This window comes from Staurois parvus, unplaced genomic scaffold (assembly GCF_062004578.1).
Source record: "Staurois parvus isolate SC_StPar_1 unplaced genomic scaffold, SC_StPar_1.0 ptg000390l, whole genome shotgun sequence".
NCBI lineage: Eukaryota > Metazoa > Chordata > Amphibia > Anura > Ranidae > Staurois > Staurois parvus.
The window spans coordinates 5,616,990-5,642,310 of NW_028318186.1; the positions used below are offsets into that span (position 1 = coordinate 5,616,990).

General features: G+C 40.4%; 2 protein-coding genes across 2 annotated transcripts in view; both read left to right on the plus strand.

Annotated features, from left to right (window-relative positions):
• The window catches only part of LOC149455642 (cytochrome P450 2C5-like), a 56,638-nt gene extending 48,365 nt beyond the window's left edge, over positions 1–8,273 (plus strand). The window contains exons 7-10 of the mRNA XM_089686032.1: positions 612–753; positions 3,595–3,779; positions 5,522–5,663; positions 6,389–8,273. Of these exons, the coding sequence (XP_089542158.1) occupies positions 612–753; positions 3,595–3,779; positions 5,522–5,663; positions 6,389–6,567 (648 nt within the window). The 3' untranslated portion in view covers positions 6,568–8,273. The remainder of the gene's footprint in view (positions 1–611; positions 754–3,594; positions 3,780–5,521; positions 5,664–6,388) is intronic.
• An 8,762-nt stretch (positions 8,274–17,035) lies between these two features.
• The window catches only part of LOC149455643 (cytochrome P450 2K4-like), a 62,456-nt gene continuing 54,170 nt past the window's right edge, over positions 17,036–25,321 (plus strand). Inside the window, exons 1-2 of the mRNA XM_089686034.1 lie at positions 17,036–17,170; positions 24,690–24,882. Of these exons, the coding sequence (XP_089542160.1) occupies positions 24,703–24,882 (180 nt within the window). The 5' untranslated portion in view covers positions 17,036–17,170; positions 24,690–24,702. The remainder of the gene's footprint in view (positions 17,171–24,689; positions 24,883–25,321) is intronic.

Below are 25,321 nucleotides of genomic sequence, written 5' to 3' on the forward strand. Positions count from 1 at the left end.
GATTTTTGATGTGCGGTGAAGAAAGGAAATTAATAAAAATATATATTTTATATAATTATACTATTTGAATTTTAAAATAAAATAAAATAAATGTAAATAAGTTTAAATTAATCACTCTACAGCTAAAAGTGCAGAGCGGTTTGGAATAATTTGTGATCTGTCTGCTAATCTGAATCTAGGCACAATCTTTTAAAGCCCAAATCCAGGCTTTTTTTAATGTCCCCCAGCAGATGTAAAAAAAAAGAAAAAACTGAGGCCACAAAATGTCCTAGACACAGAAGACATACTGTGTGTGCAATATGTACAGGTGTGGCTCCTTGGATTTGCTGTGCAATGATGCAGAAATCCACAATGACTTCAACATGCTGTGACATCTTTTTGCATCATTGACGGACCCAGAGAAGAGAAGGACTTTGTGGAAGTACACCACTGACCTTATCATTTCTAGAGAAGGTAAGTATAGAAATAAAGAGCATACAATACTTATTCGGGAACCTTCTGGGAGGAGGGGTGGTTACAGAGCCCGAAATTGGGCCTTTATGTACATGCAGCTGATACAGCAATGGGACACTAAATGATCACAAAAAAAGTATTTTTTTTCTATTATCCAGGGAAAGCCAGAATCTACACTGTATTACCATGATGAAAACTTAACTGCCTTGGTGGCCCAACTGTTTGCTGCTGGAATGGAGACTACATCCACCACTCTGAGATGGAGCCTCCTGATCATGATTAAATACCCAGAAATCCAAAGTAAGAGCAGTACAAATGCTAGTGGCTCGGAGTATGCTTACATTCTGTTAATTATTTGATCTGTTCAAAATTGTTTTATATTGCTAGAGTTTATAGGAAATAAGATCTCACTGAATTATAAGTCACAGGCATTCTACATATATATACCAACCACATGAGAGAGCTATTTGTACCACCCCTCCTTAAAGGCACAGGGGCACATGGGGTACCCAGCATATAGCACAATGGCAGCCAAGCTATCCAGTGCACCCCCTCACCAATATATCAAAACAAACAAATGGCCACTTACCCAATCTGTAACTGGCCTTCACAGCATGGTGCAACTGGAAGGGCAATGCATTTCAAACAAAAAAAAGAAAAAATTCCCAGCTCAACTTATCGACCAACTCTATAAATTTTGAGAGCCTCCATCATAGAAGCATATGTATCATAATGGATAGACTGGGGCGGTGGCCAGTTGTTTGCACTGTTGATATATTGGTGAGGGGATGCACTGGACACCCACCTAGCAAGGTACCTTTCTTTGCTTCAAGGAGGTTTTGCATTCCCATGTATGTCCATGAGAATGCTAAATTATCTTGAAGAAGCTCAAATTCACATGTCAATGCATTCTATAGGAGAAACTCAATCTAGTGACATTGACATAAGCCCAAAGCACTAATGGAGCAAGGCATCCAGGTAAAAGGAAGCATGTGACTACCCCCATGTGACAGTGTTCAGGTCTAAAGGGCAAGTCACAAGCTGTGACATAATTTGCCAGAGAGAATCATCTGAGCTTTGCAGTGGCAGGGAAGTCACAATGGTGGTGGTAAGCATTCACTTGCCAGGGAGGAATAGTCAATCAGGAGACACTGTCACTGTGACCTGACTAGAAAAATCACGGAATTACTTACCCAGAAGCAGGGCGGACTGACAACTCATGGGGCCCCCGGGCAATAGGGGGTCATGGGGCCACTGTGTCCTTGCCCAAACTCAAAAAAGCCTATGAAAAAGGTACCAGGGGCATCTCATGGGGCCCCCTACTGACCCTGGACCTTTGGGCAGTGCCAGAGTTTCCAAATGGTCAGTCCACCCCTGCCCAGAAGTATCAGATTTGTCCAACCTGCCTGGTTTGCAGAGAATTACAGTTTGCTACTTAATTGAAAGATTTGTTCAAAGCCTTTATTATATGACAAAGTCTAACCAATTTTTCTATCCTCTCATCAGGATTAGGGAGATGCAGAATGCTTTCAATAAACTTGATTTCAAGGCAGAATTAGTATTTTCATGTTTGCCAATACTGGTCACTGATTTTAGCAGTGCTCTGAGCCTTATAGTTCAATCACTATGTCTCATGGCTTTGTTGAGGAATAAGCCATTGATGAGCACAGTGGTCATATGGCTTTGTTTATCAGGAAAGTTATATGATCTAGATGAAAGCCTTGTTGTGGTGGAGTTCACAAAACAAAGCGTTAGGGCTACCGTTAGTTAGGTTTACCCTTGGAATTACAATTACCTTTAGGGTTAGCATCAGAGTTACCTGTAGAGTGCCCACATTTGCAAACCTATGTGGAAGCCACACTGCCTGGTCAAGGCTCCTCTGTGAAGTGTGATCCCTAACTGTAGTTTAACAATGCTCCTATCTTGGTACAAATATAGCAATTAATACATTGCTAGCAGGCATGCCTAGAGGTAGCCCAGGCAGATGAGCAGAGACACATCAGAAGCCCAGCATAGCTCAGTGGCAACTGAAGACCTCCATTGTTTCCCTGAACACAGTTATTTATGTCTATAGGCAGTTGTACACAGCACCTGGGCTTTCCAGGTGGGAGAAATATCTCAGAGTTTGTTGCATGGGCTCAGACAGCCGTGTACAAGAGACCTTAAAGTAAGGTGCACACCAAAAAAGACATTTTATAGAAAAATGGATTACAAAAAACCACAATATTGATACCAACTAGCCAGCAAAAAACAAATTATATGCGGTTTTGACAATTTCCATTAAAAGACTAGGTATTTGTGGCATACATTTGAAAATATATGTGGAAAGCACCCCATGTCACGATCAGGGGTCAGGCTCAAAGACCAGTTGCTATAGCAGTGGAAAGGCTTACCTGAAACCAGCAGGATAGGTACACAGGCAGGTCACTGTAGCAGAGGAGTGGGATCACTCGATGTGTGGAGTCTAAGCACCAACCGGTGTTCACCAGAGCTCCTGATGGTGGAGATGGATTTTTCTGCATGTTAGCACCAGGTCGCGATCCTCAGGATCACCCCATCAGGAGGTGAACAAGCGGAGGTCCAGTAGCATATAAGCAGGAAAGATCAAACGGAAGCATGGTAAGTAAACAAGCCAAGATCGTTAAGGAGCAGTCGCAGGTTGGGATCAGGCAGAAGCATAGTTGAGAACAAGCCAAGGGTCAATAACGAGTGATAGCAAAATATGGATAACAGCAGAGACAATAAGGAGCACGATACTGGCTGGAGAGCACAGTAGTCTGGCAAACAGGAAGTGCAGAGACATGGCCTATATCAGGAAGTTCAAGGGAGGAGCAAGGGGTTCAAGGTTCATGATAAACAAGGTCAGGGTAGGATCATCCAAATAATTGTCAAGGTAGCTGTTCAGCATTCCAGGTGGCTCAGCAAGAAGAAACATTGCCACTCACCGCAGAAGACCGAGGCTCTGACACCCTATCTTGTCAAGACCCCTCTCATTTAGTTTTGTTTGGCTTGTTATATATTATGTATGTCATAATTGTATTATTGACCTGATACAGTAGATGTCATTGTTTTGTAAACTGCTGCAGAAGACATTGTTAGTATATAAACCAATACTGAATATTTATTTTAAATATCCAACAGAAAAAGTGCAAAAAGAAATTGAAAAAGTTATAGGCACGGCTCAACCTAAGATAGAGCACCGGAAGCAAATGCCCTATACAGATGCTGTTGTATGTGAAGTTCAGCGCTTTGGTGATATCGCCCCAGCCAGTCTTCCACATGCAACGGCTCATGATATCACATTCAGAGGCTATTTTATTCCAAAGGTCAGTGATTCAAATAAAATCTGTGGGTTTGAGTGAGTGTATGTGTATTTGTGTATATACTGTAGATTGTGACCAGGAACATTTTTGAGGGATTACTAGTCCCATATGTATTCCCATGAAGCGTATTAAAGAAAAACTACACTTCAGTAGTAGAAACAAAGTCCTACATGTGAGCAGGTGGAGGTTCCCTTTAAGGGTTGCCCCTTTTGCTGGTGGAGTTGGTTGTGTGGGTTCCCCTATCTAAGGTGGGTGGAGCGATAATACAGCTGGGAGTGTGACCTGTATAGAATTTGGGAGTTGGTGTCCCCACTTTGGTGGAGGGTGGACAGAGATTGTGAGGGAATTTAACAAAAAGGAACTAAGAGAAAGAGATATGACTCCAAGTCTGAAACCACAAGGTACCTGCATGCTAATGAAACATCGGATGCTAATCTACTGCAAGCCATAATTTGGTAGTTACCGTTTTTATGATCAGGACTGTTTTGTTTTGCTGACTTATGCAAGTAAAGGACTTTATTGCAACAACAAGCCTCTGTGTGATGACCTACTGAGTGTGTTAAGTGCAGCCAATGCCTGGAAAGTGGAGTGGGTTACATGTGTTACAGGTGAGCATTGGAGTGGGTAATGATGGAGAAGAATGAGTCCCTGCCTGACAGTGAGAGAGAACCCCCTTATGTAGCATGGTTCAGGGGACCAATGCTCTCGTGTTGCATTGGCCCCAGGTGAACAGTTGTGTCTCTGCAGCCTCGGTCTTTATCAACCATAGGCCTATGTCTGTGAGTACTCCAGGCGGGTTAACTGTGAGGTGACCACCAGGATGGGAAGAGAAGGTTTAAGACCAGCATCTGTGCATGTTACAGCATGTGATTTGGGCTAAGCAATCTGTGATGCCCTGCAACCTTTATGGAGGGGTGGAGACTCAGATGCATGTGTTAGTTATGTGGAAATAAGCAGTGTTTCTGGACCCCTGGCTTTACTCAGTCTGAACAAACAGTTTGGTAGGTGAAACCTCCATGTCCTCTCACATGCACAGTTTTCAAAAGTCCTTTGCACAGCTCCCTTATTGTGAAGCTTTTGTGCCCTTCTATGACAAGCAGATGGACTTGTAGACTGGGGTGGTCACGATCCAGACCCACCCAATCTCTTCTGTAGCCAGAACTTCAATCCCAATAGAGGAATTTTTCAATCAAACTCCTAAAGGAAAATTGACCTGTTTTCCTCACCAGTCTAGCTTAGAGCCCACAACTGCCCCAATTCACATTCTGGGTGGTAAATACTTGCCGAATTACACTGTTTCCGCCATTTAGCACAGACTGTGTTACTATATATTGTATATTAGATTGTCATAGGTTGTGCTATTAGATATAATAAGTGAAACTGGGGGAGTCAGTTTTGGCAGAAAGGGTTTTTATCTAAGTAAACATGAGTGAGTTTGGCACATACCTCTTCACTGGTCCCAGTCTGTTTTATAGTGGCTACACACATATCAAAATATTCTTTCAAATTCAGTGCTTCTAAATCTAATCTGATTGACTGAATAAAAATCACAAAGCAAAGATGCCTCATTCAATTGACTTTCTGACCTTTTGATCAATTTTGACTTCTAAGTCAGTTGACCACGGTGGAATTCTGACAATCCCTGCTGATTGATCAAACAAATGTATGTATGTATGTTAAGTAATAATAAAATGCTGTATACTGCACAATATTTTTTAATCTACTTTGTAATTACTTTCCTCTAGGGAACCACTATTATTCCATTGCTGTCCTCCATATTGAGAGACAAAGCTTACTTCACAAAGCCTGAAGAGTTTTACCCAGAACATTTCCTTGATGCTGATGGGAATTTCAAGAAGAATGAGGCATTTATACCTTTCTCAGCAGGTAATTTAAAACTGAGTTTTCCAGACCTAACCGTAGATTGAATCTGTAAGGACAAAATATAGGATCTGTTATTCTGCCTTAATCTTGCTATTCTTAACCTGTTTTTAAAATGTGCAGTCTTTGGAGCTGGTATATTGATCTTGGCTTCTCTATCTAATGAGTAGAGAGTATATGAGAATATATGAGAATATACAGGGCAGCAGTTCAGAATTTTTTAACTTTACTGATTGCATGCTCATTCCACGTCAGTCACTCACTAGGTAGTAAAAGAAGGATGGCACCCCTGAAACCTGCAAAATCTAGCATCTTGTTGAGTATCTGTTTAAATAATCATGGCCATTCAACCCATGGAACCTGAGCAAATTTATTGTTTGGCCATCCTTAAGGAAGTGTTCTGGTATAGTTACACCTTGCCTATGATAGCACATATACTGAAGCTGCTAAATGACACATTCTCATTTAACTCAGAGTACCACTGGCCTGTGAATATTTACAATATACTGTATATAAAAGTTAACCTGCCACAAACACATAAAGAGAGATTACCTTTATTAAAAATTATAATGTAAAAATTGAGCTTGAACTTCCCTATTGGTTAGGGAGACTCGCCATCACAGTAGAGGACCAATAGGATGACTCCACAGGTGGGAAGGAAGGCATGGTGCAAGCTAATTTTTACATTAAAGAACTTATTTCAATAAATTGTATCTGGTTTTTTTTCTAAGGTAAGAGAAGTTGCGCAGGAGAAAGTTTAGCCAAAATGGAACTCTTCCTCTTCTTTACCACATTGCTGCAAAACTTCACCTTCCAGGTTCCACCCGGGACTGTTGTGGACCTCACTCCTGCACTGGGGTCTACAAATGCGCCTTTTCCTCAGGAAATATGTGCTATACCTCGCAACTAAAACCTTCCTCCAAGATAATCTGATATCATGATGTCATGTTTCTTCATCCACACAACAGGAAAGACAGCACTGTCTATACAACAAATGTTGTGAAATATTTTTTTTTCACTATAAGACAATGTTATTTCTGCAGATATTTCTGTGCATTTCCAGCACTGCTCTTTGGAAAAGATGATTGTTGATTTAATTATTGGGTTTGCTTCTTACTATTGTGCCACTATGGTATAGCTGGAGAAATCTCAAAAGACAGATGATCACTGTGTCTGGAAACGTCTCTTGGCTGAAACGTCTCACAGAAGATAGTAAAAGGACTGCATAAGACAGAGACATCTTAACCACCTACAGTACACTTTAACAGTGGTTTTAACATTAGTTCATTAAGTCATTTTACAGCTATGCAAAGCAGACAATTTACCATAATTTGAATTAGTTCTCTTTTCCTTACTCTTCTCTCCCTCTTCCAAAAGCACCTATGAAATGTTGTTTTTACATTTTGTACCTACCTGTTTTAATTATAATATTCATGTGATGATAGTAGTCTCACTATCCCACCACAGCCACTAAAATGTGATGATGGCTTTCTCAGCCTCACCCTGGGCAGAGATTTTCCAGTGCACTGGCCAACAATCTATGGCCAGCAGACTGAGAGTGATCATCACTGGATTTGGTTAACATAGAATGTAACAAAAACATGTGCCATTGCCGATATTTGCTGTAGCAATTCCTATTTTTAAGAATTGTGTCTGTAATATTCACTGCCACACCAGATAGGAATATGACTGAAGTTAAAACATAGTAAACTTATTCAAAGAGCAAGAGTTCTTTAAGCTCTGGTTGAGAGCATTTAGAGAAAAAGCCTAATGATTTTTAGATCTCATTTTATGAAGAGATAAGAAAATAAGTGCAAGAAAAATATTTACAGAAAACAAAATATTACAAAATATACAGACAACAGCAACAGTAAAATAAAGGGTAACAAAAGTGAAGAGTACTAAACAAGGATTTTGCCTGATTTGTGGTTCTGGCAGTGTAGAGTTCAAAGCAGTTAATCCCAATCTGGTATATCACTTGCCCTGGCCAGCTGAAGTAGCCTTTTGTGGACCTTCTAGCGTAGTGTCACTTATCTTGTCCTCACTCAATCAAATGAGCTCAGAGGTGTGATATAGGAGTGTTGAAGCAAACTTAATTTCCTTAATTTGGGGTTGCTCTCATAGATAACTATTGGAAACAGGTGATAACTTTTCTTACTGCATTGTGAAACTTGCAGATTCCATGCACCCTATAATTTGTCCTCTTAGATGAAGAGAGCGGGTCCAGCTATACAAGAATTTTAAATTTTTTTGGCTTCCAAACCCATTAGATGAATGAACCCAACCCCCTTTCCAATGGAAGGCCTTTGCAAAACAGGTCATTCCATAGGAAAAAGGTATATATGGAAAAAAAATTGCCCCCCAAAATTTTACAAAATATGGGACTAAGAATTTACATCTACAATGGATCCCAGGTCATCACCCCAGGTTCTATTTTTGTATATCTTGAAATTTGCATGAATATGCATTGTGATATAAATTGTGTAATTATAGTTTATATATGCCATAATTCACCAGAGACTGTTATGGTTAAAGCTTGACTTTCTTATTGTTTATAAATGTCCTGCTGGACCATTGTAAAATTGTATTTTTACAATAAACAAAGTTTAAAAAATATGAATTGTTCAAACTATTATTTGACAAATATAGCCAAAACCTTGTATAGTATCTACATTTAATCAGTATTAATGTATTAATAGATAAAGTGCAGAACAGGGTACTGGACTAAGCTGAACCCCAAATTGAGCACAGAAAGCAGATGCTGCCATTCATGAAATATCGATATTTGGAGATATTGCACTGGGAAGTATTCCACATGCAACTTCAGAAGATGTCATATTTACAGGATGTCCCAAAAGTCACCATACATAGGGAAAATGGGAGATTGAAGCTAAATATACCTTTATTTACAAATTATTTGTTACTCAATTAACAAAAAAACACAAAAAAGAAAAAATACATAAATATAAAAAGTAATAAAAATACAATATAACATACAATATAATTTTGTTAATGTTTCCTATGTATTGAGACTTTTGGGACACCTTGTAGACCCAACTTCAATAATCCTTACTGCACAACACTCAATGGTACTATTGCACAATTCTCATTACTGCACAACACTACAAAGAGCACACAAGACCAATGGGAGGGTTTTAATAATAAATTAGGCATTGTATTCCATTGGATAGGAATAACATTAGTTATTGTTACATCTTAGGACGAAACAATAACTAATGAAGCTTTACCAAAGGTACCTTTGTAGCTGACAGGCACAAAAGAGACAAGAGAAATGTAAAATGTCCATCTTCAGGAAGAGTTCCAGAAATCCTTCTATGCAATTCTGCATCCAATGAATGGTACATACCAGAGCACCTCCTGTTCTAAATGCTGATTTACTGGTGCAGCTGATGGCAGTTCTCTCCAGGAAAAACTAATGGACCTTATTTTCCTCCGTACTGCTGTTTGCGTACTGAATATCACAACTATGCACCCCCTAGCTGCCCTCCCAGGTTGTTCAAATATGTACGTCCCTTCCAGGCTCCAGCTGAGCTTAGTAGCAGATCACAGAAGGACATTCAAACTGTGCATTTGGGAAGTGTGCAGTCTTCTTCTCTAGCCGAGCTCAGCCCAAGAAGGAGACCACGCACTGTGCATGTGCACAGTTTAAACAGAGTGGCTGTTACTAAGCTAAACTGGAGCAAGGCAAAAACAAACTTCCAGCATTTTTGTAATATGTAGAATAATGTCTGCGATAAAGATTTCAAAAGTGACAACCAGCATGAATTTATGAAAGATTGTTTTTGTAAGATCAACCTGTTATTGTTCTATGATTGAGTGAGATATTGTACGGTGGAGGTCCAATGGACATAGTTTATTTTTACAGGTACTTATATAGTGCTGTCAATTTTTGCAGCACTTTACATGTATATTGCACATTCACATCAGTCCCTAACCCTCAAGGGGTGTACAATCTAAGGTCCCTAAATTACATGCATACATACACATACTAGGGCCAATTTAGACAGGAACCAATTCACCTACCAGCATGTCTTTGGAGTGTGGGAGGAACCTGTAGTACCCAAAAGAAACCCATGCAGGCACAGGGAGAACATGCAAACTTCAGGCAAGTGGTGCTGTGGTTAGGATTTGAACCAATGACCCTAGTACTGCCAGGTGGAAGTGCTAACCATATAGACACCACGCTGCCCATGTTTATCTAGTTTATCTAGATTTTGCTAGATTTCATACTGCACCTCATAAACATTTAATGTAAAAAAAAAAGAAGCTTTGTTGGAATAGAAGAATGTGTTTGTACATGAATAGGAAACTGGTTACATGAATATGTTCAGAGAGTAGTGAGAAATGACTCATTCCGTGAATGGCCTAAAATTGTAAGTGGTGTGCCCCAGAGTTCTGTTTTTGGGTCCAATGTCGTTCAATGTGCTTATTAATGATATAGTTGTTGGGATCATGAGCTCAATTTCATTGCTTGCTGGTAATACCAAACTATGCAGGAAAATATATTTGGTGCAAGATGTAGCATTATTACAGGAAGACCTTAACAAAATACGGGGTTAGGCAGCTACACGGCAGATGAGGTTAAATATTGAGAAATGTAAAGTTTTGCATTTGGGTCCCTACCAATAAAATGTAAACATTAGGGCAAGGTCTTCCTGGTGATATCATTGACAAAATATAGACATGACCATATTTTGGTCAGTGATGTAATGGGGACTGCAATGAGATTGTTGACCTAAAATAGCAATGTAGTTATATGGTAAATTATGTTACCTGGGGAACAGGAGCTGTCATTTGGCCAAGGGAAGCTATGGATGAGATGTGTGTTGGTAGTTGGGGAATTTTTTTTTTTCCATGCATTATGATAGACATGTATCTGCATCACTGGATGACCTTGATGACAGATGAATATTATGGGACTTTTTTGCTTTAAGGGCTTGCCAGAATATCAATATTTGTGTATGTGTCTTTATTTACACTTTACATTTTTTGTAAATGAGTGGCGGAAGGCTACCCTACCCCATACTAAGGGCATATGGCCTTGTATAGTTGAGGAGGGGTGATGCATGCTTGTTTACCCCTTGCCTGGCCTGTCAGGATGCTTGCTAGGATAAAGGACTGGGGTTCCTCCTCCAAATTCTTCCCAGACCTGGTTTAAAATTTGACAGGCACCCTACTTCATTTTTGTGTCTAGTGGTCCCTCATTAACATCTATATCAAACTTAATTAAATACATTTTTACACAAAAAAAACCACACAAAAAAAAATGAGCTTCAGTACATGTCCCCTAGGGCAGCCCCCTACCCCCCATACTATCTGTTTGACAAGCCCTTACCTATTAACCTTGAAAATGGCCATAGCTGTTTTTAACATTTGGCTCCTATCAACTTCAGATTCAACAGTTGGCCTTTGGCACTGTTTACCAAACCATAGTCAAACTGAATCCAGGTAATATGTGTAGTAAGGACCCCTAACATTCGATCCCTGGAGGAAAAGTAGCTTAAAGTAATAATTAAAGTAATTTGTTTGCTTTAAAATAAAAAAGTGGTTATACTTACCTGCTTTGTGCAATGATATTGCACAGAACAGTCCCTTTCTATAACATGTGACCCTAAGTCTAAGTTCACACCTTTGCGTTTTCCCGCTGCGTTTTGCAGAAATGCACAGCAGTCTATTTAACATGATTTCCAATGGGACAGGTTCACATCTTCGTTTTTTCACTCGGTGTATTTTTGGAAAGGGTCAGGGACTTTTTTCAACACAATAAGTTGCGTTTTTGGTTCTATAGACTTCAATGGAGGGCAGAAAAGCATGTAGTGCATTTTTTATGCATTTTTAAGCATTTTTGATGCGTTTTTTATGCGTATTGTGTTTTATTCTGTCCATCAACAGGTTAAAAAAAAAACGAATGAAAAACATGGCAAAAATGCAAAAAGCACGGCAGAAACTGATTAAATGCAAACTGCACAGATGTGAACCTAGCCTAAAAGTGAAACCAATTCTATGGCATATCATTTTGTAATTTCACCCCCTCTTACAGTGTTTACATTACCACCTCTGCAGCCAGGATTTTAAAGGGTAATTCCATGTTTACTTTTTTTTGTCTGCTGAAGTTGATATTCTGAACAAGGACAGCAAAACAATGAACCTTAAAGCTAGATTGTAAGCTCCAAGGAGCAGGGTCCTCCTAACCCTCTTGTATTGAACTGTATTGCTGCTGTATTGTCTCCCTTTATATTGTAAAGCGCTGAGCAAATTGTTGGTGCTATATAAATCCTGTATAATAATAATAATAATATTAATAAATCGGTAGCAAACTCCACTTTTTGACTTTATGACCCTGCCATTCAAATGGACTGAGAGCACGAACCCGGAAGGAAGACTGAGTGAAGATGGAAGCTCCAACGGCTGTGACAGAACACTCCCGGAGGGCTTCGTTTTAAGGTAGGTCTACCATAATGTGCTGGCCTGTGGTGCATACTAGCCCTTTTGTTTTTTACTGTTGGAGTTTACTACAGCTTATGTATATTGTTCAACTACACTTACATGGAATCTGGATGTTTCTTCTGTGGCCAGCTGAGACTATTTCAATTTTGATTCCAGATACATACACAGTACTGCCATGTTTGCCTGAACATTCCACAGTAAACTGTTACTAAACCCTGGACCCTGAGTTCACTAGATCTGGTCTCCCACAGTACACACAACATGGCAGTGCAATTATTTTAGTAAATATAAACTACTAAATACCTTTTCTCAGCAGTTAGAGCAGTCTTGTGACTTCTATCAGTGTCCAGCCGAGCACTGGTTAAAAATAAATGACAAAAATGCAGCGCTAATTAAATTGCATAGAAATATCAAAAATAAAAGTCCACATAAGTCCTCAAGTAACTGAAACAAGTTGCAGGAGAAGATTCTGATGTCATAAGCCGTCACCATACACCTGAAGAAATTAGCCCCTTACCAGACATTTATACCGTAAAACACAGGTCAATATGCACAGTGTGATAAGGAATCAGTATGGCAGGTAATCTTCAATGAAAATCCTCTCTCAGATATAGGATGGTTCCTCCTCTTTAAAGATCTCCAAAAGCTGAAGAAACTCCCATCCGATATTCAAATAAGGAATAAAGAACAAAAGCAACTCATAGTCCAGTAATTTATTAAAGTTTTGGCAGATTAATTAAAAGATTCACATACACCAAGAATTTAAAATAACCAGCATTGAATAGGAAATGTTTCAAACCAAAAATATGGCCACCGTCAATCCAGAACATGGTGAAGTCATAAGCTGAAGCTCTTCACAATGAATTTCGTCATCAGAAAGACCTCTCAAGCAATACACACTGAGCATGTGCAGAGTGTCTCCACACAATATGTCTTATCAGAAGATAAGTGGGGAAGACTGGAAGGAGAGGAGGACCAGAGATGTCAGGATCAAACAGAATTGTTACACAATGCAGAGGATTAACCCCTTGGGTTCCACAGTAAGTATAACAAGCATGCTTTACTGCAAATACAGACTGATTTTACTGTTGTGGGTTTAGTAACGCTTTAAATGATAGAGACTAACACCATGGCAACAAACTAAATCTGAAGAATCTCGACAGGACTGGACTAGAAAATTTAAAAACCTTGCATAAGATAACAATATAGGTAATAAATAAATGATTTAAAGTGTATGTATTAAAAGATGAATATTAAAAAAGCTGTCACCAGGGGCAGACTGACAACTCATGGTGCCCCCGGGCAATAGGGGATCATGGGGCCCCTGTGTCCTTGCCCAAACTCAAAAAAGCCTATGAAAAAGGTACCATGGGCATCTCATGGGGCCCCCTACTGACCCCGGGCCCTCGGGCAGTGCCCGAATTTCCTTATGGTCAGTCCGCCCCTGGCTGTCACCCACAGTACTTATTTTCTGCCACTAAACGTCCTTGGTCTTACTTGAAGAATGGCATAGCTCACAATATTACTGTACTGCAGGGCACTCACACATTATTACTGCCCATCATCAACAATATCGCATGATGAAAAAAGATGAAAAAACAGTGGCATCACTGGACGTGTCTGGAGTCCTTTGAAAAAAAAAAATATAGATGGTATATACACAACCCCAATTCCCAAAAAGTTGGGACGTTGTGCAAAATCTACATAAAAAACAGAATGCAATGATTTGCAAATCTCATAAACCCATATTTTATTCACAAGAGAAAATAAAAAACATATCAAATGTTTAAACTTGGAAAATATATCATTTTAAGAAAAAAAGTCTCAAAAATGTTGGGACAGGGCCATGTGTACCACAATGTAGCACCCCCTCTTCTTTGTAAACATCTGAGAACTGAGGAGACCGGTTGCTGGAGTTTTAGGAGAAGAATGTTGTCCCTTTCTTGCCTGATATCAGATCCAACTGCTCAACAGTTCTGGGTCTCCTTTGTCATATTTTTCATTTCAAGATGCACCAAATATTTTCAGTTAGTGAAAGGTCTGGGCTGCAGGCAGGCCAGTTATAGCAAGGACGTTGCAGCACTGTTCTGTTCATGCTCACAACAGAATAGTAGATATTTGGTCAATGAGATTATGTATAACTGTGTAAGGATTTGTCTTGAAGAAGGATCGGCCAGGACTAAAAATGATGGCTCATCTGTATGTACTGTATTTATTCCCTATGGGATTTTGTAATACTATCATTTTGAATTGGCAACTTGCCTGCATGTTTCTACATTGGGAATCATGGACATATTCCAGTAGATGGCACTGGAAGGTTAGGGATCAGGTATGCACCTTGTGTAGATAGATTTGTTTTTTTTTTGTTTGTTTTTTTGGTATTTTAGTACCAGGTAGGGTTGTCTCAGGGTGAGAAGGGGGTTACACTAAACTTTCATCCTACATTAATATGTGTTTAACATATTCTAGCTGAAAATGCAGGTTGTTTAATGCCTTCAAACTGCCTTGAGGTTGTAAAGCATGCTGTACATTCTGCTCCTATTAAGCAAAATAGCAAAGCAAAAACCACAACTGTTCAGATTAATGTATAACTAGTTAAAGGAAAGGTTCATAGGGGTAGGACTATCTACAGAACAACATAAAACAATTTCACACTAATCATTACAAAAAACCTGTTTAAACTGTTTCAACAAAATAGATCATGCTTAAGGTGTGTATTACTAAACACATTAGTTCATGATTAAGGCATGCTATTACTGAACATAATATTAGATCATGCTTAAAGTATATGTGAATGCACAATTGGTAAGTAAATAAGTACACATTATGTCCTACTAGTATATGGCCAGCTTAGAGCGATATTAAAGGTTCATATGTTTTTAATAACAAACATGTTATACTTACCTACTGTGTGCAATGGTTTTGCAAAGGTCAGCCTGGATCCTTCTCTTCTCGGGTCCCACGCATGCTCTCCTGGCTCCTCCTTTCTGTAGGGTGCCCCTACAGCAAGTAGCTTGCTATGAGCACCTGCTGCTCCATGTGCCCATTCACACATGGGCCATGGCTTGGCCCCACCCCCTTTCTATCCACATTGGCTGACTGGCTGTGACTGACAGCAGTGGGAGCCAATGGCTCCCACTTGCAGTCTCAGCCAATGAGATCGATGGATTGCGATGAGGCTCAGGTAAGTATTAGGGGTAAGTATTAGGGGGGGCTGAGGGCACTGCTGCACACAGAAGGTTTTTTACCTTAATATATAGAATGCATGAAGGTAAAAAACCTTGAGACTTTACAACCACTTTAACCCCCCTGGGGGTATTCCCGACAGTAGCTCGGGGTTAAATTTCAGTACCAAAAGAGGTAACCCTGACCTACACTCGGGATTACCATGCGGCGTTGCTCTGGGATTCCCTGTTTCACTTACCTTGTCCTGCGCTCCCGCGATGTCCCCCCTGCAGCGTCCCCGGCCATCTCCTCCGGCCGATGCCGGCATCCGTCTTCCGGGTTCCGGTCCCTGAGAGCATCGGGACATACGGGACGTACGGAGACCGGAGGGAAATTTAAAAATGTTAAAAAGTGACATTCACTAAATACACTAAAATCACATAGTAATACATTACTGTATCAAACCATTTCACATACATTTTGTCCCGAGTGCTTTGTCCTGTGCCCTGCCTGCATTTTTACTGTTCTTTCTGCCTGGAAACTGAGAAACGTCCATGGCGTCCAAAAAGCGTCCCTTTAGGTCAAAAGTGGGTTTAGACCAGCTAGAGAACAGCGATAGTAAATCAGAACCACTTGCAGAATTGAGTGATAATGATTCGTGGGGAAATTCATCATCAGACACTGAAAACGATTTTGCAACTAAGCTCAGTGATGTGCGAACTTGGCGCTATATTTCAAATTTCAGTGTTTTTGGTTTGATAATATTATTGAATTAAATTTATTAATATTATATTTTTTTATGATTATTTATTATATTATAATTTATGATTTCGTGTTCAAATTTTATCATACCCGGGATGTTTACTACACTCTTGTTCGGACAGATTTCAGTGAGTTATTCCTAAAAATGACAGGCCTACAATACAAAAATACATATTTCCATGCAAAATAATGGTACCGCTTTCAGCACCAAAAATCTGAAATAATCATACCGTTAGGGAGGTTAAAGTATAACCAAAGGCAACACTTAGTTTTAGAGTAAAGAGGGAGTAGAACATCTGTCAGGTTTTTTTTGCTTCCTATGCCCCTGTAATAGAGATTTTCCCTCTCTATTTGTTCTGTTTACCATCATCTTCTACAGTGAAACTGAATAACATTTCCAAATTATGGGATGTCACCAGACAAATCTTCTAGTTCTAGTGACCCTAGTAACAGCCAGAAATTCCCTCATTTTGAATGGATTTCCCCTCACTTCCTGTTTTGTTATGAATCAGGAAGAATACAGATGGCAAAAAAGACTTACAAGGTTTATAACCCTCCCTTACTCTAAACAAAATTTTAAAAAAAGTTTTGCCTTTAGTTTTACTTTGAGACTGTAGAAGAAAGTCTCAATGATGTTGGATGTCCTCCAGCCAGGAAGTGATTTGGTCTCTGTCTTACTTGCTGCAGCTTCTAATGCATACTTCAAGAAGCTCACAGTGTGCAGTGAAATAAGAATATGCAGTCCATAAGAGGAGCCTGCAAAACTCTGCAAGACTGAAAAGAATACTGGAGTTACATTTTAATTAAAGAAGCCATCAAATGCACCTTATCATGATTTAAAATCTATAGGTTTTCACTTTAAAATCAAGCTTGTGATAAGAATCATCTTTTACCTACAGGAGATTAAAGTATATCTTCAATTCTAAGCATCGCAGTTCAAAAGCAGTTAGTTCACATTCATCATATATGTGGGTGGAGGAAGGGTTGAACATTCGCAAGGCCATTGTCTGTACAAGGTTCAACTATTCCCATAACAGTAAAGGTATAAGAGTCACTGAAGGATAACAGGAGAGGCAAGACCTGATAACCAGAAGGGATATCTTCAGCAGTAAGACACAGTAAGTTGTTTTCATAAAATTGTATATCATTCTATGTAATTCTGTATAAATGATCTACAGGAAACAGAATTTATCATGCATTCTCACTGATTATTTCTTTTGATCTCTGAATCTACAGATCATTTTAACATGTGGTTTTAACTGAAGTTAATTATTTATTGCATTTCTCTCATCATGCGGTCAACTGAATAGCCTAGGACTGGGACAGAGATATTTTCTCTCCATAGGATGTATAAAACCATCCTGAATTTAAGTGGTTAAAACAAATTCATGTCTGCAGCTTCCAGTTTCAGAGCTCTTATTGCTTGGCTGTAAGAAGCTAATCAAGTATACACTGTGCTTGATTACCTGCATTAAAGGGCGGGTGTCAGGGATCGCGGCGACAAACGGGTCTGCGCATGCGCAGAACGCTGATCCATACTAGCCGGCGGGCACTAGGACCTGGGCGGCGGTGGCCGCGCATGCGCACTCGCGATCGAGGACACTCGCGATCGAGGACACTCGCCTGGCACCAATGACAGGGCAGGGCGCACTATTTAAACCTGCCCTGCACAGATTCTCATTGCCGTATGGTCTGATTATCCTGTGTTCCTGTATACCTGCTGTTGTGATTTGTTGCTGACTCTGCCTGATCCTGACCTCTGGTGACTTCTCCTGCTCTGACCCCCTGGCTCGTTTGACCTCTCTCCTGGATATCCCTAATCTGATCTGAACTCCTGTTACCGACCCCGGCGAGTGACCTGACTACTCTTTTGCCTGCTGCCTTGTACTACGCTGACCCCACTGTTACTGACCCCGCCTGTTTGACCACGCTCACTACTCTGCCATCCATCCATCCTGCACGGATCCAGCCATCCCTGCTCCAGCCTTCTGCCTCTTCACGTCAGGCTCTCTACCTGCATATACCTCTGGCGGATCCCTCTACCACAGGCGGGTGTACTCAGGGGCCGCAACCTGGTCCCTGTCTGCTCCAAGTCCATCCCCACCATCAGGGGCCCTGGTGAACAAGCAGACTGGGGCTTAGACCCCACACTCTGGGGAATCCTGTCCTGTGGACTGCTAGAGGTACCGCCAGGCGGTTGTTAACAGTGGGAGAGAAATTGGGGGTCTAATAAACTCTTGTTGTCTCCAAAAGTAATACCTGTCATCTGCCCATGATATCACATTGTTTGCCCCCTTGTAATAGCAGAAAAAAAAAATTAAAAGCACACTTGTCTCTCCACATGCACACATGCATGCAAACATGCATGTAAGATCCCTCACAAGTATGTAAACAGTTATTGCACTACACATGTAAGATATTGCTGTGAATATCAGAGGGAAAGCAATCATTCCAGGGCTATCATTCATAGTTAACTCGACACTGATAACCTGCAAAGGCTTTTAAAGCATCACCTATGAAAAATTGTAGGTACCGTATTTTGTCACAGTTTCACAAATGCATGCAAGTTTGAGTCTCGACTTGTTTGGTATCTACTGTATTTACTTGACAGAACATCATCTTTTATACTTTACATAAGATTTGGATATTATATTGTGCTTGTGTGCACTTAAAATCATTTTAGCATATTTTTCCATAAAGAAATTGCATTTGATAAAAGATAGTTATTTTCTATCAAAAATGCTGATTTTAACATGAAAGTGAAAAAAAATGTTCACTTTAACCACAGTAAGTGGTTAAAGTGAACCTGTACCCAGACTGTGAACACTAAAGTATTTAAATATTCAGAACAAGTCCTCATTCACCTTTGTAGCTTTAGGCTGTGGAGAAATTAAAGTGGAACTACAGGTAAAATAAAATAAAAAATTACATATGGTGCAGTATGTTAATAGAATTAATAAATCCGATTTTGTTTTTCTGAGTCAGAACTGCAGCATAATTTCATTACCTATTGATCCTGCCAGTAAGCTTGTTATTTTACAACTTTCTTTCCTGGCTCTCACAGTGGTCAACTGATTGGGAGCCTGCCCTACTGGCCCTGTTGACAGCTCAGTCATAGTGTTGGAGGCAAATGATTTAGTGCGCTACCACTACGCAGGGGCAGCTCCAAGGGGGGGGGGGGTACTATTACACCTGTGGGTGTGGCCAGCAAGTAAGTGTTTCTTCATGGTCTATGGCTTGTAGTGTGACTCTTTTCTCCTTTGTATAGACCAAATAAGACCCTGGGGATGAACTGAAGAGATTGTGGGAATAAAATAAGCCCAGTTGGGTCCAGAAATGATAACCCCAGCTTGTGTCAAGTTCATCAATAACCCTCAGCACTGCAAAATAATGAATTCCCAGCATTTCACAATAATTAACCCATGGTAGGACACAGTAATTAACCCCTAGTAAAACACAGTAATTAACCAGGACATGGCACAGTAATCAACTACAAGCACAACACAGTAATTAACCCCCAGCATTGCACAATAACTAGCCCCCAACATTGCTAAATAATTATTCCCAAACTTTTCACAATAATTAACCCCCAACATTGCACAACAATTAACCTCCCAATATTGAACAACAATTAACTCCCAATATTGCACAACAGTTAACTTAAAAATTTCTCAGCAATTACCCTCATTATTGCACAATAGTTAAGCCCCAGCATGTCACAACAATTAACCTCAGCACGGCACAGTGATAATCCCCCAGCACAACACAGTAATAAACCCTGAGAACAACACAAGAATACATCTGCAACATGACACAATAATAAACCCCCAGCTCAACACAATAATAAATCCCAAGCACAGCACAGTAATTAACCTCCAGCATTGCACAATAATTAACCTCCAGCAGTATAGCAACCAGTGTGCCCCTAACTGTGCAGCATATAAATCAGCAACAATGTTCCTGATCACTGCTATACCAGTCCCAATGTCACCAGGCCAGTGTATGCCAGCAACAGTGTTCCTGATCACCCCCACACAAGCCCCAGTGTCACCAGACCAGTGCACACATTCAACAGTGTTCTTGATTACTACGACACCAATTCCAGTTCCACCAGACCAGAGTAAACCTGCAACAGTGTTCCTTATCACCACCACAGCAGTGGCAAAGTCACCAGGCCGATGTAAGCCAGCAACAGTGTTCCTGATAACGGCCACACAAGTTTCATTGTCACCAGACAAGTGTAAGCCAACAACAGTTTTCCTGATCACTGCCACACTAGTCCCAGTGTTACCAGACTAAGGCCTAGTTCACACTGGCATTGAAAGCAGGCAGTTGAGGGGCATTTTTTAATGCTCCTCAAATGCCTATGCAAAATATACTATGGGCAGCACACAGTGCTGTTCACATTATCAAAACATGAAGTGTTAGCATTGCATCACTTCAAAATTGAAGCCTCATGTCGAGTCAGGAGAAGTTTGAAGCCTTTCAACGCCTCCCATTTAAATCAACGTTGAAGCTCCATAAACGCACTGACATGCATTTGCGGGGCATTTGTGGTGTGGTTGCAGAGTGTTATTACTATTTATTTAGTTTGTGGTGTGGTTTTAACACTTGTCAAATGCTTATAAAATGCTTCAAAACTTAACATATGGAGTTTGGAGAGAATTTTTAACACTTGTAAAAACCAGGCTACCGCCCATACTAAGACTCATTAATGCCTGTCTAACGCCCATACTAAGACTCATTAATGCCTGTCTAACGCCCATACTAAAGCTATAGGAGTATTTGGTAAGAGTTAGAAATTTAGCCAAGTGTGAACAAACTCTAATATAAGCCAGCATCAATGTCCCAGATTACCACCGCACCTGACCCAGTGTCACCAGACCAGTGTAAGCCAGCAACACTGTTCCTGATTGCTGCCACACCAGTCCCAGTGACACCAGGCCAGTGCTCACAATCAACAGATTTCCTGATTAATACTACACCATTTCCAGTTTTACCAGACAAGTGTAAGCCAGTAAAAGTGTTCCTGATCACTGCCACACCATTCTTGGTGTTACCAAACCAGTGCAAGCCAGCAACAGTGTTCCTGATCATCACCATACCAGTCCTGGTGTCACCAGACCAGTGTAAACCAGCAACAGTGTTCCTGATCACTATCACACCAGTCCTAGTGTTACCAAACCAGTGCAAGCCAGCAACAGTGTTCCTGATCACCGCCATACCAGTCCTGGTGTTACCAAACCAGTGCAAGCCAGCAACAGTGTTCCTGATCACTATCACACCAGTCCTGGTGTTACCAAACCAGTGCAAGCCAGCAACAGTGTTCCTGATCACTATCCCACCAGTCCTGGTGTTACCAAACCAGTGCAAGCCAGCAACAGTGTTCCTGATCACTATCCCACCAGTCCTGGTGTTACCAAACCAGTGCAAGCCAGCAACAGTGTTCCTGATCACTATCACACCAGTCCTGGTGTTACCAAACCAATGCAAGTCAGCAACAGTTTTCCTGATCACCGCCATACCAGTCCCCAGTGTTGCTAGAGCAGTGTATGCCATCAGCAGTGTTCCTGTTCACCACCACACCAGTCCCAGTGTCACCAGAGCAGTATATACCAGCAACAGTGTTACTGATCACTGCCACACAAGTCCCAGTTCACCAGACCAGTGTAAGCCTGATTGCTACTACACCAGTGCCAGTGTCACCACAGCAAGTGAAACCAGCACCTGAGTCCCTGATTGCCACCACACCAGTCTTAGTGTCACCAAACCAAAGTATATCAGTAACAGTATTCCTTATCACCACCACACTAGTCCCAGTTTCACCTGATCAGTATAAGCCAGAATTAGCATTTTGGATTTTTGATACACCACTCCTAATGTCGCCAGACCATTATGAGTCAGCAACAGTGTTCCTGATCATTGTCACACCAATCCCAGTGGCACCTGACCAGTGCAACCATCAATAGTGTTCGTAATCACCCCCACACTAATCTGAATGTCATTAGACCAGACAAAACAATTACAACTTACTCACCATGCATTTTACAAAATATTTTGGACTGTCTATTTTCTTACAATGAGTCATTTTGGGGGTGTTTGTACTATGCTGGCATTTTAAGACCTCAAAAAATTTGAGTACATCAAAATGGATAAATATATATATATATATACACATATACAGTTGTGACCAAAATTATTCAACCCCCAATGCTGTAAAGGGGTTTAGGGACTATAGTGTACATTTGGAATTGTATTCAGAATCAAATCCTACAAGGACGTTGTAACTACCCAAATGCAACTAAAATGACATCAATTGTTTATGTAATACAGTAGTAAATGGTTTTTATGTGGTTTCTTCATTGCCACAATTATTCAACCCCTTAAAGACTACCACTCTGAAGAACAGAGGTTCATACAGGTGCTTTCCATCAGGTATTGAAAACACCTGTGGATGTCACCGAGCAGCAATCAAGCATAATAAGCACCAATTAGGCAGCTTTAAAATGACTGTGATACTCAGCTCCTTCTAGACATTTACTGGTGTGGTTACAAACATGGTGAAGGCAAGAGAATGGTCCAGGAAGACAAGAGAAGAGGTGATTTCTCTTCACAGGAAGGGCAATGGCTATAAGAAGATTGCAAAGATGTTAAACATACCAAGAGACACCTTAGGAAGCATCATTCGCAAATTCAAGGCAAAGGGCACTGTTGAAACGCTACCTGGTCGTGGCAGAAAGAAGATGCTGACTTCGACTGCTGTGCGCTACCTGAAGCGTAGAGTGGAGAGAAGTCCCCGTGTGACTGCTGAGGAACTGAGAAAAGATTTGTCAGATGTGGGTACAGAAGTTTCAGCCCAGACAATAAGACGCACACTGCGTAATGAAGGCCTCCGTGCCAGAACTCCCAGGCGTACCCCCTTGCTGTCTCCAAAGAATAAGAAGAGTCGACTGCAGTATGCCAAAAGCCATGTGGACAAACCACAAAAGTTGTGGGATAGTGTTCTGTGGACTGATGAAACAAAATTAGAACTGTTTGGGCCCATGGATCAACGCTATGTTTGGAGGAGGAAGAACAAGGCCTATGATGAAAAGAACACCTTGCCTACTGTGAAGCATGGTGGAGGGTCAATCATGCTTTGGGGCTGTTTTGCTTCTGCAGGTACAGGGAAGCTTCAGCGTGTGCAAGGTACCATGAATTCTCTTCAGTACCAGGAGATATTGGATGGAAACGTGATGCAGTCCGTCACACACCTGAGGCTTGGGAGACGTTGGACCTTTCAACAGGACAATGATCCCAAGCATACCTCCAAGTCCACTAGAGCATGGTTGCAGAGGAAAGGCTGGAACATTTTGGAGTGGCCATCGCAGTCACCAGACTTAAATCCGATTGAGAACCTCTGGTGGGACTTAAAGAAAGCAGTTGCAGTGCGCAAGCCTAAGAATGTGACTGAACTGGAGGCCTTTGCCCATGAAGAATGGGCGAAGATACCCGTAGATCGCTGCAAGACACTTGTGTCAAGCTATGCTTCACGTTTAAAAGCTGTTATAACTGTAAAAGGATGCTGTACTAAGTACTAAGATTGAATGTCACTTGGGGGTTGAATAAAACTGATAATGCTGTGAGCACAGAAAAGACATTTGTGGTTATTTCATTATAACTGTTATGTTATATTTGTCTGACCTACAAGTGCCTCTTTAATGTAAATGTAAGCAAGATGACTGAATGATCAAAAGCAATGTCAAACTGGCCAAAACACTCAATTTCAGTGGGGGTTGAATAATTTTGGTCACAACTGTATACAGTACACACACACACACACACACACACATTTGGTCTAAATTTATGAAAAAAATATTTGTTTATTTTTAACAGAAACCAAGATTTTGTTTTCAAAATGTTCAGTCTTTTTTCCTTTATATAGTAAAAAAAAAAGTGGCTATTAAATACCAAAAAAGCTCTATCTGTCTCTAAAAATAATATAAAATTCACATGGGTACAGTGTTGGGTACAGTGACAGAGTAATTGACATTCAAAGTAAAACAGTGCTGAAACTGGAAAAGGGCATGGACAAGAAAGGAATTTAACATGTTGGTCTTCAGGTGTTTAAATATCTAAACCCAATGTCAAAAATGAAATATACAGTACTGCAGCTTACCAGTCCTTGGATGCCATGTCTGCATTAGTCTTCCTTTGCAGGCTTGTTTCCATTTTATTTTCACCTGGTGGTCCTATTACTAACACACCCTATGGTGACAATGCTCACAACTGTACAGAATCTATGGAGGGGCAGCATTAATTTTGGACAGAAACTGTGTAAGGACTACAACTCCCCCCCCCCATCCTCCACATCCACACAAAATAGGATAAAGGTGTTTTGTAGTTTACTGAACTCTGCATGGCTGATCACATTGTTCAAGATAACACTGCAGAGTTGATATGATATATCAGCAGTGGATTTCTGGCAAAATCAACAGGTATGTTTCCACTTCTTGCAAACAGATATAACAAAATGCTTTCACTTGTATATTTAACAGACCAAAATGAAGCAAATAAGTGAAACTCATTGTTAGATTTAATATACCCTACTTTAATATTCCCTCCATTACCCACAATGTCTGTGTTCCTCTTCTGCAGATATCACAGGACAATGTTTGCAGCTGACCCTATGACGATCCTTCTGTCTGTTGTTGTCATCCTTTTCTTGGCTTATGCATACAACAAGAAACAAGACAAGTACAAGAATTTCCCACCTGGACCCAAACCATGGCCAATCATTGGAAATATGCTCAGTATCGACATGAAGAAACCTCATAGGACATTTATAGAGGTAATATGTTTCTTGTCCTATATCATCTGAGGCAATATAGGAACTCCAACAACAATGATAGAAAGGGTGGGTGCATACATGTCAAATACTCTCTGTAGGCACCATCCCTTCACACCCTAAATGGGATGATGGAAAAGTGGGATTTTAATATGCCATGCAGAGGAAACAAAAGTTCATAAAAATTTAACAATTTTATTATAATATAAATAAAAGTAAAAAGCCAAAGCCTCTGGTTGTTTTTTGTTTGTTTTAAAGACATGGTTATCCCATATTAAAAACAATTCTGACAATACAGACTGTAATATATGGGATTATCCCGCAATGGCGTTTAGGATCGACATTTTTTTCTGTTAATTTGCTTCTTCGGGATGCCTACTGCATACTTTACGAATTCACGGAGCACGTACTATTTTAAGGCTTTTCTATTGTTTACAACATG